Genomic DNA, 16,682 nt, shown 5'->3' on the forward strand with positions numbered 1-16,682 from the left:
GTGGCAACTTCCTTGGTCCTAGGGACTAAAGACAAAGCATGAGATTTTTGGGTTCCCTTGGGTTACCTGTGATTTATCATTGAGTTATTTCCTCCTCCTTTCCTTTTCCATTCTGTGATCAAATTTCTGACTACGTAGAAACCAAGGTACTTCCTCAAATAGGAGAATCAGGACTATGGCAGAGATTCAGCCCTGTTGCCACACACGGACATCTCTGCTTCAGCACTCCCACTAAGTTGTTATTCAGCCTCTTCCTAACACCTCAGGAAGCTAGAAATTTATACAGAGAATTCATCAGAACTCATTAGCCTATTATGGTATCAGTTCTTCATTAAAAAGTTCTTCCAAGTTGAGCAAAATCTGAGCTCTCTCAAACTTGCTTCAGACTATTTACTTCTGGCTAACTCTGACCTTTGGAGCAAACCGGAAAAAAAAATAATCCATTTCTCTCATTATTATTAGGATTAGTATATAATTTTATTATTAGGATCTTTCATTTCTAGATTCATTCAAGAAAGTTATATCAAAAGCTTAAGGAGATGTATAGTCTATTCTCATTTTGTCCTTTTACAATACATGAAACGCCTCTAAATGGGCCCACACGGTATTTCTAACCCTGAACATAGCATTGTTAGAATCGAGTATCCTCTTACTCTCCCCTTCCTTTTTACAATTTATAACCGGCACACATAAGAGCTTCAGAATAAATCGCTTCAGTTTAGCTATGCTGTAGCTCCTGGATATAGTCCAACAGAGGATGAACACACAAGCCTGTGGGAGGGACAAGTGATGCAGAAAGAGGCAAGGTGAAAGAAAAGTAATGAGTGGTGGAGATTTTGGTGACCTGGAATGCATTTGCCTGAGAAGGGGAGACCACTGTGCAGCTTACGCCCCCAGAGGAAGAGAGTTTAAGCTGTAAATGCTCAGATTTTTCAGAGAAGCTAGAATTTTTCATATGACATTTCCTGAGATGTAAATGAAAGTATCTAAGTTAAATTTAAAGCAATAAGGACAAAGAAGACACATTTGAGCTGCCAGCATAGGGCGGGTGTTTTATGTTTTCTTTCTTAAGGTATGAAGTCAGGCTTGATGTTTGTAAATTTGTTGTTGAATCTTAATTTTTTTCTAGATCAGTACTCACCTTTTGCATCCAGCAGTGGAAGAAGACTGAATATCTTTTACACCAGAAACATTACCCTGAGGGATGGTAAAAACAGTAAGTAATGTTTTATTCAAAGAGGAGCATGCTTCATAGAAATATATCACATTCACCTGAAAAAAAAGGATACACCCCAGCCACAGATCAGTCAATTACATTTTTTTTAAAACTGTCTTTATTTTTTTTTTTTTTAATTTTTTTTTTTATGATAGTCACAGAGAGAGAGAGAGAGAGAGGCAGAGACACAGGCAGAGGGAGAAGCAGGCTCCATGCACCGGGAGCCCGACGTGGGATTCGATCCCGGGTCTCCAGGATCGCGCCCTGGGCCAAAGGCAGGCGCCAAACCGCTGTGCCACCCGGGGATCCCAGTCAATTACATTTTTAAGCTCCCTAGCCTAACCATTGGAAGGAAAGGATTGATTGGCTCAGGTGGTTTAATTAGTGGTATTTTTCTCCTTTTTCCTTTCTATATTTTGTCAATACTTGAAAAATGACTAATGAAAATATGTCATAAAATATATACAGCAAAATGAAATATGCCAAGATGTAAGGTTACCATTGGAGAGTGGGATTTGAGGTGATTTGTGTCACACACACACACCCCCAGCTGTCTTTGTACTTTCTTTGCTTTGCAGTTTTTCTCTTCAGCAAGAATGTACTACTTTTAAGTGAGAAAATCAATATCCAAAGCTACTCTAGGGTGAAGGATTACCCACTACTCAGGTAGTGTTTCAGGTAGAAGTGGGTTACTAAGGAGCTATGATTTATTAAGTGCCTGATCACTTGTAAATTTTTATCTTCATTATAATAGAGGCACCTGGGTGACTCAGACCGTTAAGTGTCTGCCTTTGGCTCAGGTCATGATCTCAGGGTCCTGGGATCGAGCCCCATGTCCATTGGGCTCCTTGTTCCCTCTCCTTCTGTACCCACTCGTGCTTTCTATCTCTCAAATGAATAAATAAAATCTTAAAAAAAATTATCTTCACTATAATTGAATGAGGTATAGTCTCCACCATACCCATGTATGGCCGATGAAACTGAGGCAGAGAAGTAAAGTAACTTACTCAAGATTAGGGACATTGACATCTAGACTTTCTAACCTTGACTTCTGTGCTATTTTTACTCTTCCAGTGGAAGATTGATTTTTGACTGCAAACTAATTTGAGTAGGTTGAAGGTGGGACTGATTTATTGTAATTGAAGCCAGGAGAGGCTAACATCAAAAAAATTTAAATTTTTTATAAATTTGTGGCTGGAACAATGTACCAGAGGGATCAGAATCTCTTGATAGCAGTATCCCTTCTACTGCGGGACAGGTTGCATGGGAAGCCAGATGGGTGCCGAGCCAGATCTGGGAGGACTGGATAACCTTGAATGTGAGGGGTCATTGAACTGTGAAAGCTCCATTATAAAAATGTGCCTACCAGGTAGAACAGAATTTTCCTGCTAGCTCATGGCAGCACCCTCCTCCCCAGGCAGAGTAAGATCTTGATCTCAACTCTGTGTAGGCATGCATTCAGTTTTTAGCAAATTCCTTTTTCACAGAAGTTGTTTGGGATACAGATATTACAGAAAAAATATTTTGAGATATTTTTTCATCCTGAATCTGGATGGTCATTAACTTTAATGTATTGAGTACATGGGAAAAAAGTTTGCAAACATCCCTTACAGAGTAGCATTCTGCAAATGTTTAACCTATCCATTTTATGCCAGTATGTCTGTTCATTTCATTCCTAAAAAATAGCCCCTCCAAAATTAGGGATTATTTTACTCAAGACTCCTATATACTGAATATAAGTAGCAGTAGCAGTAAAGTTTCAGTGGCCTCTTCAACCTAAATTAAACAGAAAAACCACATGTGTGATTAAAATTCTAGTGAGCCAACTGTGTTATTTGGTATGGATCTTCACTAAGGCACTGAGCAGTGTTTTGAACTATGCTGCATTTGTTGGAAATTTTTAAAATTTTTAATTAAAAAACAAATACATTATTGAAAACCAGCATGGCTGCTCTTCACAACATCCTTTTGGTAGTCTTTTTCAACAATAACCTAGGCCTGAATATAATAGTTTCCAGAAATGTTCTGTTGGTTCTCTAATAAATGCTAATTAACAGTAGCCGTGATTGAATAAGTGAGTACACCAAATGGGAAGTCTTAAGGGCCCCGAAGCATTTATGAATCTAAAGTAGAGCCAACTCTTAATGATCTCAGTGAGAATGATCAAATATTTTAAGTATTTAAGACTTGAAAAATATTCTTACTTTGTTACTAGTGGCCATGCTTCACAAAACCCTGACCTACCTTCAATAGTACGAATAATAGCTAAGATTTATTGAGTGTTTTGTATATGCCAGATATTAAGTGCTTTCAATGGATTATTTAACTACCATTTTCAGAACAGTTCAGTGAAATTGGTGTTATTATTAGTGTCAACTTTATAAATTGGGAACCAAAGCTTAGATTAATTTCTTAAAGTCATACCAAAAATAATGGGTAGAGCCAGAATTCAAACCCACATTCCAGGGTGTATGTCTTTATCTAATACTGCACCATGCCACACTTCCATATCTTATTAAGTATATAAGAGAATAGGGGGTGTGGCTGGTTCAGTTGGTAGAGCATGCAACTTGATCTTGGTCGGGGTTGTGAGTTCAAGACCCATGTTGGGTGTAGAGCTTATTTAAGAGTAATTAATTTTTTTTATAGGTTTTTTTTTTTATTTTTTTATTTTTTTATTTACTTATGATAGTCACAGAGAGAGGGAGAGAGAGAGAGGCAGAGACACAGGCAGAGGGAGAAGCAGGCTCCATGCACCGGGAGCCCAACATGGGATTCGATCCCGGCTCTCCAGGATCGCGCCCTGGGCCAAAGGCAGGCGCTAAACCGCTGTGCCACCCAGGGATCCCAAGAGTAATTAATTTAAAAAATAGAGATAAGAGGATGTTTAAAGTTCTCTTGTGGAGGTCTAGAGGCAACTAGGGGAGGGAGGAGGAACATGTTCATACCCTGTGACACATGAAAGAGTTTATTCTCTTTGATGCAATTGTAAATGGGATTGTTTCCTTTATTTCCCTCTCTACTATTTCATTATTAGTGAATAGAAATGCAACAGATTTTTGTGTATTGATTTTTGCATCCTGCAACTTTACTGAATTTACTTATTAGATCTAATTTTTTTTGGTAGAGTCTTTAGGATTTTTTTTTTTTAATTTATTTATGATAGTCACAGAGAGAGAGAGAGAGAGAGAGAGAGAGAGAGAGGCAGAGACACAAGCAGGCTCCATGCACCGGGAGCCCGACGTGGGATTCAATCCCGGGTCTCCAGGATCGCGCCCTGGGCCAAAGGCAAGCGCCAAACCGCTGCGCCACCCAGGGATCCCTCTTTAGGATTTTCTATGGATAGTATATTATCTGCAAATAATGACTGTTTTTCTGTATCAAGTAAACACTTTTTATTTATTTGTTTTCTTGTCTCATTGTTCTGGCTAAGACTTCCAGTACTATGTTGAATAAAAGTGCTGAGAACAGACATTCTTGTCTTGTTCCTGACTTTTAGTGGGAAGGCTTTCAGCTTTTTATTATTGAGTATGATGTTAGCTGTGGGTTATCGAGAGTTGAATGGATAAAGAAGACAATATTCATTGTATATATACAATGGAATATTACTCAGCCATAAGAAATAACGAAATCTTGCCACTTGTGACAACATAGATGGACCTACATGGTATTATGCTAAGTGAAATGAACCAGAGAAACACAAATATCATACAATTTCACTTATATATGAAATCTAAAAAACAAAACAAGTGAATAAACAAACAGTAACAACAGAGAGAAACAGACTCATAAATATAGAGAACAAACTAGTGGTTGCAGAAGGAGGAGAGGGGCAGTGGATGAAATGGTGAAGGGGATTAAGAGGTACGAACTTCCAGTTATAAAACAAGTAAGCCACTGGAATGAAAAGTACAACATAGAGAATATAGTCAATAATATTGTAATACACATACAGTAAACATTTTGTAGTGTATATAATTGCTGAATTCACTATATTGTATACCTGAAACTAATTTAATATTATATGTCAACTATAATTCTAATTTAAAAAAAATTTTTTTTGGGATCCCTGGGTGGCGCAGCAGTTTGGCGCCTGCCTTTGGCCCAGGGCGCGATCCTGGAGACCCAGGATCGAGTCCCACGTCGGGCTCCCGGTGCATGGAGCCTGCTTCTCCCTCTGCCTGTGTCTCTGCCTCTCTCTCTCTCTCTCTCTCTCTCTCACTGTGTCCCTATCATAAATTAAAAAAAAAAAAAAAAAAAAATTAAAAAAAAATTTTTTTTAAAGAATTTAGAGTTTTCCCAGCAGTGTGTTTACTATGATTCTTTTGGCATTCACGTTGGCTAAATACTTGCCATATTTCATAAATAAAAAATAACCCTAATCTGGTATAATTGGATGCATTTTCTCTTAAGAAGGGCTAAAAGATATTGGCAAGATATAGTGTGGAGAAGTTCATTTGTAGGTTCATTACAAAGTTTTTGAAAAAATAAATGTTATGAGTAATGTGAAAAAGAGGAAAAAAAAGATGTCTTCTTCCCTGCTTTTCTCTCTTAAGGAATTTACCATCTAGCAAAGGAGAAGTAGGTATGTTGGGAAGATAGTCAGTGTGGTGGTTAATAACACAGACCCTGAGGCTGCCTGGGTACTGAAATCAGTTAGGCATCCGACTCTTGGTTGGGGCTGAGGCCCTGAGGCTCCTGAGGGTAGTGGGATTGAGCCCTGCATCAGGCTCTTTGCTCAGTGTGGAGTCTACTTGTACTCTCTCTCTCTCTCTCTCTCTCTCTCTCTCTGCTCCTCCCCACCGTGCTCTCACTCTGTCTCTCTCTCTCTAATATAAATAAATAAGTCTTTAAAAAAACAACATTAGAATGTTAAGGGTTTGAGTTTTGGCCCTTGTGTTGTCTGTGACCCTTGAGCAAGATACACACTCTCTCTAAGCATGAAGTGTCCTCAGCCATAAATGGGAGTGATAGTGGTAACTACTTTCTTGGGTTGTTGTGGATATTAAATGAGACAGCACATAGAAAGTTTGTTGTGGGGATGCCTGGGTGGCTCAGTGGTTGCGCATCTGCTTTCAGCCCAGGGCATGATCCCAGGGCCCTGGGATCGAGTCCAGCATCAGGCTCCCTTAAGGGAGCCTGTCTCTCTCTCCCCCTTGCTACTTTTGAAAGCCAATTGGATATATGTGTCATATGTTAATAAAAAAGTTGGAAAAGTGAATAAATAAAAGTTTTTAAAGTTGATTGCAGAACAATATGTATAAGGATATACTATTTTTGTAAAAGAAAAATATGTGCATTCTTTTTTTTTATTTTTATTATTATTTTTTAAAGATTTTATTTATTTATTCATAGAGACAGAGAGAGAGGCAGAGACACAGACAGAGGGAGAAGCAGGCATCATACAGAGAGCCTGATGTGGGCCTCGATCCAGGGTCTCCAGGATCATGCCCTGGGCTGCAGGCGGCGCTAAACTGCTGCGCCACCAGGGCTGCCCTCTTTTTTTTTTTTTTTTTTTTTAAGATTTTATTTATTTATTCATGAGAGACACAGAGAAAGAGAGACAGAGGCAGAGGCAGAGACACAGGCAGAGAGAGAAGCAGGCTCCATGCAGGGAGCCCGATGTGGGACTCAATCCCAGGACTCCAGGATCACGTCCTGGCCCAAAGGCAGGCGCTAAACCACTGAGCCACCCAGGGATCCCTGTTTGTGCATTCTAAAAGGACTCCCATTAAAGAGTTTAATAGTAGTTAATATGGGGCAATAGACAGGACTTTCCCTTTTTACTCTATATACTTCAGTGCTTGACTTTGGTGAACAGTTTTATTTTTGCAATTTTTAAGAAAAATAGCTGACAAAGAGAAAAATCATTCTATCATAAAACTGGATGAGGAAAGAAACATAATGGTGTTTTATATGCAAATGTCTATCTACATGTTCAGAGGAGAGCAAATTCATTCCACCTAGACAGACTTTTCCCAGGCACCAGGAAGGAGCACAATGTGAACACGTGGCAAGGTTTCAGTTTGGTGTGGCTGGGGACTGGCAACACAGTGAGGGAGGAGCACGAGCAAGGAGGCACCCCAGGGCGGAACACTAGAGACACATATGGAGAACATCGATTGGCCCATTTTACCATTTGGTTGTAATAAAAGACTGTGTAGAAGAATGGTGGGAAGTAACACAGTGAGTCTGGGGCCTTCCATACCAGGCCAAGTATTTAGAATATAGTGAAGACGCCCTAGGAAGCATCATCTGGAAGGGTTGAGACAAGAAGTAGGAAGTCCCAAGAAGGCCTTAGAGTTACCCAGGCCTGCGGCCTCCAGCCTGAATCAGGGGTGAGCGATGCAAATGAAAGGACAAAATGAATAGGACAAGTATGGAAGAATTTGGCAGCTTTGTAGTGACCATCGCATGTGGAAAGCGAAGGAGAAGGTGAGAATGACAGGCTTTAAACCTGGATGACCAGGAAAACTATAATGCCAGCCATGGAGCTCCTGGGGCAGGAGGAATGCAGGCATAGCAGAGAGATGATTTATTGGACCCACCATGTTCACTTTAAGGTGCCGATAGAGCATCCAGCTGGGAATGACTAATCAGAGTTCTGGAGAAGGAAGGTCAGGGCTGGAAATAGATTTGAGCTGGCAGCATCAAAATGGTGGTTAAAGTATCAGGAGTTGATGAGAGGACTTTGGTCTGCATTCTCTGTACCACATGATTCAAGAAAACTTGATTTCTACTTCTTAGGAAGGTCTTTCCCCCCAATCCCCATCTCCTAGGAGAGTCTTTAACCACTTCTGTGTTCACAGAATACTATGAAATATATTGTATATTATATTTGTATGATCTGTTACAGTTTACAAAGCACTTTTACATTTATTAACTCATTGTTACATTCTCATAATGGCAGATATGGGTCTTAAACTAGAGTTTCTCTCTCCCAATTCATTATATTTCCACTTTAACACTGCAATTTTTCTTGTTGAAGAAAAAAATACCTAAAATATTCTACAGCATTAAAAGAGCTAAAACTCCATTTAAAAAAAATTTTAATTCCAGTGTAGTTAACATACTGTGGTTTTTTGTTTTGTTTTTTAAAGATTTTATTTATTTGGGAGAGTGAAAGAGAGAGCAGAGGAAGAGGGAAAAGCAGGTTCTCTGCTAAGCAGGAAGCCCAATGCGGGGCTCTATCTCAGGACCTCAAGATCAGGATCCTAGCTGAAGGCAGATGCTTAACCAACTGAGCCACCAGGTGCCCCATTAGTTTCAGGTATACCATATAGAGATCCAGCAATTCTGTACATTAGTCAGCACTCATCGAGACAAGTGTACTCTTACTGCCCTTTACTTGTTTCACCCATCCTCCACCCTTCTGGTAACCACCAGTTTCTTCTCTATAGTTAAGAGACTGCTAAAACTTCATTTTTTAAAAAAGAAAACTTTGAAATTCATCTTTATTGGAAACTGCCTCTAGATTTAAAAAAATTTTTTTTATCTTTATTGGGAATTAAAAAATGTTGATATTCCTAACAGCTGGTTTTCTTTTAGGTTGAAAGCGATGTATAGAATGTCAGTTATTGAATAAATGGATGTCTTCTAATTTTTCTTCAATTTTTCCCCGCTTTTCTGTAAAGATGTAGCCATAGCTGTAACATATAACCATGATGGGTCATATAGCATGCAGGTAAGCCTTACTGGTTTTGTTCTACAGTTTATAGCTAAATCTGATCTCTCTCATACCAAGGAGTGTCTCTTTTTTCACACTCTGATTTTTCTGAAGCCAGTGACCACTATGACTATAGTCATATAGTCATATTTTTATGACTATATATGCTTTTATTTGAGACCAATTTGGGGAAATTACCCCCTCTGTAGTTTCTGATTGTCTCCTCAATTTGGCTATAGTTCCCTTAAGCATGAAAACTTGGTTTAAGAAAAGAAATAATAGCTTTGAATCAGACACCTGACAAGTCTCTAAAGTATGTGCATGTATTTACATCTAAAGCAGCCGTTCTCAAACTTTTTGGTTTAAAAATCCATGTACACCCTTAAAAATGAAGACTCCCCAAAGAGCTTTGTGTTTATGTTAATTACATGTTCTAATATTTACCATTCAGAAGATTAAACTGAGCGTACTTTTTATTTCTGATATTTTTCATGTATATTTTAAAAACTATATGTAAAATTTATCATATTAAACATTTTGGAATGTAAAGACATTCAGTACATTCATCACATCATTTTACAAGCATGGCCACCATCTACCTCCTCTTTCTTCCTCTTGCAAAATTGACACTGTGAACCCCCATTAAATAGTGACACTCTACCTGCCCTCTCTACCTCCCCCCTCACCTAGCCCTTAACAACCACCATTTTGTGTCTATGAATTTGACTAAGTACCTCATAGGAATGAAATCATTCAACATTTGTCCTTTTGTGATTGGCTGTTTCACTTAGCAGGTCTTTAAGGTTCTTATATATTGTAGTATGTGTCCATATTTCCTTCCTTTTTGAAGTGGAATGCTATTCCACTGCCCCTATATACCACGCTTTGTCTTTTCACTTACCTCTTGATGGAGACTTGGGTTGCTTCCACCTTTTGCCTATTGCGGATAATGCTTCTATGTACCTGGCAGACAGATACCTCTTTGAGACCCTATTTTTAATCCTTTTAGGTATATACCCATAAATAGAATTGCTGGATCATATGTTCTTGTTCTATTTTTAATTTTATAAGGAACTACCATACTGTTTTCCGCAGTGGCTGCCCCATTTTACGTTCCTATCAACAACAGTGCATGAGGGTTCCCTTTTCTCTGTATCCTCACCAACATTGATTTTCTGTTTCTTTTTCTTTTTTATAATAGCCAACCTAATGGGTATGAGGTGTTATCTCACTGTGGTTTTGATTTGCATTTCCCTAATGAATAATGATGTTGAGCATTGTTTCATATGCTAATGATCCATTTGTATAACTTCTTTGGAGAAATGTCTATTTGAGTTCTTTGCCTCTTTTTAAAATTAAGTTGGTTTGTTTTTTAATGTTGTTGAGTTGTAGGATAAACTGAGAAAACTTAAAACCTAATATTATCCAGGCACATGTTCCATTAGCTGTTAGGATAACATTATCACATGTCCTGCAGTCTCTAGAAAATCCCACTGTATATTCGTGAGAGAATGAGGGTAAAAAAGACAAATAACATTAGTATTATTTTGAGAAGTGATTTGACTTTGTGGATCCGAAAAGGGTTTTGGGGACCCCAGGGGACCTGCAGGTCATACTTTGAGAATCTCTAGTTAAAATGATTATGTAGTCCTAAAATAAAAAAAAATCCATTACACTGGCAAAATGAAGTGCTTAAAGGGATTTTAAAAAATAGAGTGTGAACTCAACCAAATTCTTATCTAGTAAGGTATAAATTCAGAGAGCAGAATAAATCATTTTTAATGTGAGCCAAGAGACTTTAAATCCTACAAAATGAATTGATCGAGGACATACTTGGGATCTGCCAATGCCATGAGATAACCATTTTGTTTCACTAAGATTTGGAAAAACTGGGAAGTCTACCTATTTTAGGATATGGGAGTTGTAATTTATATTGGTATCTCTGGCTTGGGGGCCCTTTCTTATTCCCTTGGTAAAGTCAACTACAGATTTGTTCTAATCTGTTCTTTGAACTACATTCACAACTTTAGAATGCGCTTGTGTAAACCTTTAAACAAAACTGTTCCCAATCTAACCTTTATGTCCTGAGAATTTCACAAACATTCAAATGGCTGTTTTAGTAGGTTACAGAGCCCAGTAAATGTCATATTTAACTTAGGATATATGAGAACCAGCATATAAATACTGCAGTCTAACCTGGTTCACCTTAGCCTCTGTAAAATATTTGAAAAGAATAGCCACGGGACTTTGACAATAACCTTGTGGGAATTGAAATGAAAAATAGAGAAGATTTAAATGGATTTCCTGTGTGTAAAGGAATTTTTTTCCTTGGGTGTATATGTGAGAAAACATTTTTTAAAACAGAAAGGTTTCATGTCCCTTTGTCAGCTTCCTTGAAAGATCAAGTGTGAAATCTGTTCTTTGGCATTCTCTCTTACAGTTAGAAAACTGTGGCCAATCTCCAGCTATTTTATCTTCTTAAACTCAAAACTGAAACCCATAAATTTTATCTGCATGTTGGGGAGATAAAAGATACACATCTAATTATGTGGTTCTGGCTTTTTTCATTTCTGACATTGGCATAGTAAAACCAAATTTGACATCAGGTACTCAGAAATGAATATCAGCATGTAATAATAGTCAACTGAATTTTAATAATTTTACTAAATTTGACTTGTATTTTTATTTCATGTTTTTATTGTTATTCTTAAATGAACATTTTAGCATTATGGTGCTATAGATAAGTTACCTGTTTTTTTTAATTACCTTACTGCTGTATTTATCTAGAGTACTTTATTTATGAATCTTAGAGGGAAAGTTCCTACATGGCTTTTAAAAAAGATATTAAAAAAAAAGATATTTCACCTGTTACCTTTTGAAGCTATTAATGGTAAACAATTGATTCTGATTTTATTAATTCTGTAGTTATTTATTTATTTTAAGGATCTTATTTTTCTGTGTGTTTTGTTTTGTTTTTTAGATTGAAGACAAAACTTTCCAAGTCCTTGGTGATCTTTGTAATGAGGGAGACTGCACTTACCTGAAATGTTCTGTTAATGGAGTTGCTAGTAAAACTAAGCTAATTATCCTGGAAAACACTATTTACCTATTTTCCATGGTAATGTCTCTCTCTTTTTATAATAACATCATTGAGGTTTGGGAGAAAATTGCTTGACCCAGAAGCATCCCACTGAAACATTAGAAAGATCTTGTTGCCTTCCATCACTGCTGTGACCTTTCTTCTGTGTTCTCCTCTTCACTCTCTTTCTTTGCCACATTCCTGCCTTCCCTTGTTCTTTTGCATACTTCTCAGTGATAAACACATATATATTTTCATGCTTTAATTCTGAAGCATGTCCTCACACTCTTCTTGTCCAAGAGTAACTCACTGCCCAGTGGGCAATACTTTCTGAGGGATTTGATGCCTGAATACTTGCCCAGCCACCATCCTCCTGGTGCTTAGGATTCTGGGGATTTGGGAGGAGGTGACCATTGAGAGAATAGTCCACGGACCCAATATTTCTTGTGGGGAAGATGGGCAGTAGGAAGGTAGTGGGGGGTAATGGTGGTATCTTGGCAGTCAAAGGATGGTTGATAATCAGCTGTGGCACAGATTTAGGTAAGGAGGATGTCTCCTGACTCATTGTTCTCAGTTTGGAGCCTGCTGCCTGATGAGCCCATAGTTTCTGCATGGGCAGAAAATGATTATCAAATACACTGTGGCCTTTTCAGAGTTTTCTCACATTTGAGAACCATCTTACTGATCATAGTCCTTTGTGATGAGATGCCTTTAGTATTCCAGTAATTCAACTACTTACTATATACAGAGTCAAGGATGAACTCAATTCATAAGGCATTTCTTTCATTAGTTACTCTGCTATAACTGTGTGGTGGTGGAGGCAGTATGGTGGAATGGTGACAAGTAGGAGTTCTGGAATGTGAATCTGCTTTGGTTCAAATCCTGCCTCTACCCCTGGGCAGCTGTGTGACCTAGGGCAAGTCAGACTCTCTTCCATCTCTAAACAGGAAAAATAACAGTAACTACCTACCTCACAAGTTTGTTGTGATGATTGACCACATATGTATAACACTTAAGAACAGTTCCTGGCTTAGGCTAAGCAGTTAATAGTGGGGGTGTTGCTCAAAATGGGTTTCAAAAAAAAAATGGCTTTCAGACAGTGGCTATCTTTTATCAACAGTTATATACATTAATTCCTCTAATCCCCTGTGAGGCATGATGCCATCACTCCTTTATAATAGGATACCAAGACTGAGAGGGGGTTAGTAATTTGCTTCAGGTTGCAAAGGTAGATTAGAAAGAACCCTGGTGGGATCCCTGGGTGGCGCAGCGGTTTGGCGCCTGCCTTTGGCCCAGGGCGCGATCCTGGAGACCTGGGATCGAATCCCACGTCGGGCTCCCGGTGCATGGAGCCTGCTTCTCCCTCTGCCTGTGTCTCTGCCTCTCTCTCTCTCTCTGTGACTATCATAAATAAATAAAAAAATTTAAAAAAAAAAAAAGAAAGAAAGAACCCTGATATTAAAGATAACTAATAATTTAACAAAAAACTTGAAAATAATTATTACTTTAAGCATATGAATAAAGCTACAGTGATTTGACTTGATTTCATTTCCAGTTTGTTTTCTATTTATAGGAAGGAAGTGCTCAGATTGACATTCCACCCCCCAAATACTTGTCTTCGATGAGCTCAGGTGGAACTCAGGGAGGTACCATAGCTCCTATGACTGGTACCATTGAAAAGGTAATCACGTGAATGTATGTAGAATGGTGTTCATTAAGGCCTAGTAAATGGCATATACATCATTTTTCCCTCTCCAAATCTTTCTCCTTGGAAATCATCCTATTCAAGAAAACAAGAGACTGAGGGACCTGGCTGGCTCAGTCAATAGAGCAAGTGTCTCAGAGTTTTAAATTCGAGCCCCATGCTGTGTGCAGAGATTACTTAAAAATAAAATCTTAATAAGAACAAAGGAAAGGAAGAAGCAAACAAACTGTATGATAGATTCAAGTTCTGTGTTCAGTCTTCAATGAAAATACCCACTTACCTAATTTATGATACTATTATTTTTGAAAGTGGGAATTTCCATCAAAGTACAAATAATCTTAAATTTGTCTTTTTGGGATTAAAATTCACCAAGCATTATCCAAAAATGCTATTTTTTTATTTTAAACTTCAAAGCAAACAATTTATCACGAAATAATATTTTTTTCTAATGTACAGAATTGCATGTGTGTTAAGATAAAATTTGAAAGGCTGGTACTGTTGAAGAACGAGATTTGGTGTTGAACGCTATATATATTCAGAGTTAAGATCCACACTGAAATAACTTCAAGTGGTGGTGGATCAGTAGACTCCTTTTTATAAACTTGAATATAGTAGAGTCCCTTTAAATGCATCTAAGTCATAAAAATTCAACTCTATATCCTTAGTACCCGAAAAGGAGAAGAAGAAAAGAACCATTTAAGTAGTGAAAGTGATGACACCCACTGTTCGCTTCTGCAGATGTTTGCCCAGAGGGAGTATGAGCTTAGAGACTTGAATCGCTCAGTCTCTGTTCCCATGGACATTCCATAATGTGGACATCCCTGCACATCTATGGGGAAAAGATGCACATGTTCCCTGCAGCTGCCCCCTAAATCATTGATTTCATCAAACACTACCAGCATGGGTGGTTTGGGGGCTTTGAGAAGCATTTCTCATTTTTCACACTTTGGGCTCTACACATTGACTTTGGAACCTAACTCCACTGTGTGATGTTTCCAAAAACTGCTTTATAACCATATTAACCAAGAAGACAGACATGGGATATATGAGTTCATTTATACATGTAAAATGGAAAATAGAGATTTTTTTCCCCAGGGTTGCCAGTATGTTTAATTCTTTCACATGAAGATAGTCTATGCATTTACTTATTATTTGCTCCTCAAAACTTGGAGCACTGTCCTACACTACTTATAAAATCTAGAAAACCAGGCATGACCCTCTACCCTGCCTATGGCATTAAAGTATTTGGTTCTTCCTTGGTGGTGGTATGGCTTGTCTGTACTTTCATGAAAATGCAAAAGGATCTCAAGATAGATAAAGCATATTCATCTGATTCAAGGGAAACTAGATTGTTTGGAGATGGAGGTAAGAAGCTAAGCAATGCCCCCCACTGATGAGAGGGCCAACAATGCCAGATTGACCTGTAGGTCTCTGATTTGCACCCATACACCTATTTTTTGGCAGATAAGGCAGCCACATAGATCCATACTTCTGCTGTGTACATTCATACACCAACTCTGTGGACCATGAGGACTCTGTGCTTTTAAATATTAACCTATCACTCTTAATCTCTAGATATTTGTGAAAGTTGGAGACAAAGTAAAAGCTGGAGATTCTCTAATGGTTATGATTGCCATGAAAATGGAGGTAATGAAATCACAAGTTCACTTGTCAATTAAACTTTGGGAACTTTCAGACCTAATTGGTTTTTTTTGCCTTATTTTGTAAGTTAATATCATTTTAAATACTAAGAACCACAGATTGATGAAGCATTAACTACAGGAAATAAAACCAAACCATCCTTCTTTTAAATATGTTTTCATTTTAATTTTATGAAACTGAACTGTAATTGTCAATTCTGATTCTGAAATTAAAGAAATTATCAATAGCTTAAATTCAGTCATCCAACTGATTGTTAACTGTTGGTATTTCCTAAGGCCAAACATGGGATGCCAAGCATCATTATCAAGGTGAAAACCTCGGTCAAACTAGATGAGCTGTTTAGGTTTTTAGATGGTGGGAAATTGTAGGCCAGTAGTTCTTAGCCTATGCCACATATCACAATCATCTGATGGGGAAAGCTTTTCAAAACTACTTTCCTAGACTAGTTGAATTGGATCTCCTGGGGTAGGACCCGAGGGTCAGTAGTTTTTGACAGCTTCTCAAGTGAGATTCTAGTTTCAAGTGAAACTTGTCGTGAATTAGCAGTTAAGCCAGAGTTTCCCAGTCAGTGATCTTGAATGTGTTACAGGTATGTCAAAATAGTAACTCCCCCACCCCAGCCCCAAAGCACACCATAAAAATATTATTTTCTCTGGGTGCTGTGGTTTAAAAAAGCTTGAGAAATGTCGGTAACAGTTGGCTTTATTATTCACTTTTCATCTCTCTTGCCTTAGTATGCGCTCAGTCTTCAGGAGTATTGCAATCATTGTCCTGTCTTGTGTCCTTGCAGCATGCCATAAAGGCTCCAAAGGATGGCACAATCAAGAAAGTGTTCTACAAAGAAGGTTCTCAGGCCAACAGACATGCTCCTTTAATCGAATTTGAGGAAGAGGAATCTGACAAAAGAAAAACAGAATAAACTCCATCAAAGAAATGTCCAGTTAAGCAGTATCTTAAATACAGTATCTCTACACCAAAAAGAGAAAGTGCCTTCCTGCTTTTCTCGGAGTCTAATAAACATCAGTTTTACTAAATGATTGTATGGCTAGGCTAAAACACATTTTTGTCTTTGAGGATCATGTACTGGGGTCAAACACAATAAATTATCTCAAAATATTTCATACTAATAAATTGAATTATACTTTTTTATTGGAAGCTAATATAGGGATCCCTGGGTGGCGCAGCGGTTTGGCGCCTGCCTTTGGCCCAGGGCACGATCCTGGAGACCCGGGATCGAGTCCCACGTCGGGCTCCCGGTGCATGGAGCCTGCTTCTCCCTCTGCCTGTGTCTCTGCCTCTCTCTCTCTCTCTCTCTGTGTGACTATCATAAATAAATAAAAAAATTAAAAAAAAA

At 38.2% G+C, this 16,682-nt stretch overlaps 1 protein-coding gene across 5 annotated transcripts in view; it reads left to right on the plus strand.

Moving 5' to 3' along the window:
• MCCC1 (methylcrotonyl-CoA carboxylase subunit 1) overlaps positions 1–16,682 on the plus strand; it is a 61,695-nt gene extending 45,013 nt beyond the window's left edge. For 4 of the 5 annotated variants that reach the window (XM_072752594.1, XM_026007232.2, XM_026007233.2 and 1 more), the window contains 6 exons: positions 1,130–1,216; positions 8,851–8,900; positions 11,863–12,000; positions 13,535–13,642; positions 15,242–15,313; positions 16,119–16,682. In XM_072752594.1, the coding sequence (XP_072608695.1) occupies positions 1,130–1,216; positions 8,851–8,900; positions 11,863–12,000; positions 13,535–13,642; positions 15,242–15,313; positions 16,119–16,247 (584 nt within the window). In that variant the 3' untranslated portion in view covers positions 16,248–16,682. Of the gene's footprint in view, positions 1–1,129; positions 1,217–8,764; positions 8,901–11,862; positions 12,001–13,534; positions 13,643–15,241; positions 15,314–16,118 lie in introns of all 5 variants that reach the window. The other variant, XR_012000439.1, reaches the window with a different exon arrangement.

The sequence above is a fragment of the Vulpes vulpes genome, chromosome 3, assembly GCF_048418805.1.
Source record: "Vulpes vulpes isolate BD-2025 chromosome 3, VulVul3, whole genome shotgun sequence".
NCBI classification, from domain to species: Eukaryota; Metazoa; Chordata; class Mammalia; order Carnivora; family Canidae; genus Vulpes; species Vulpes vulpes.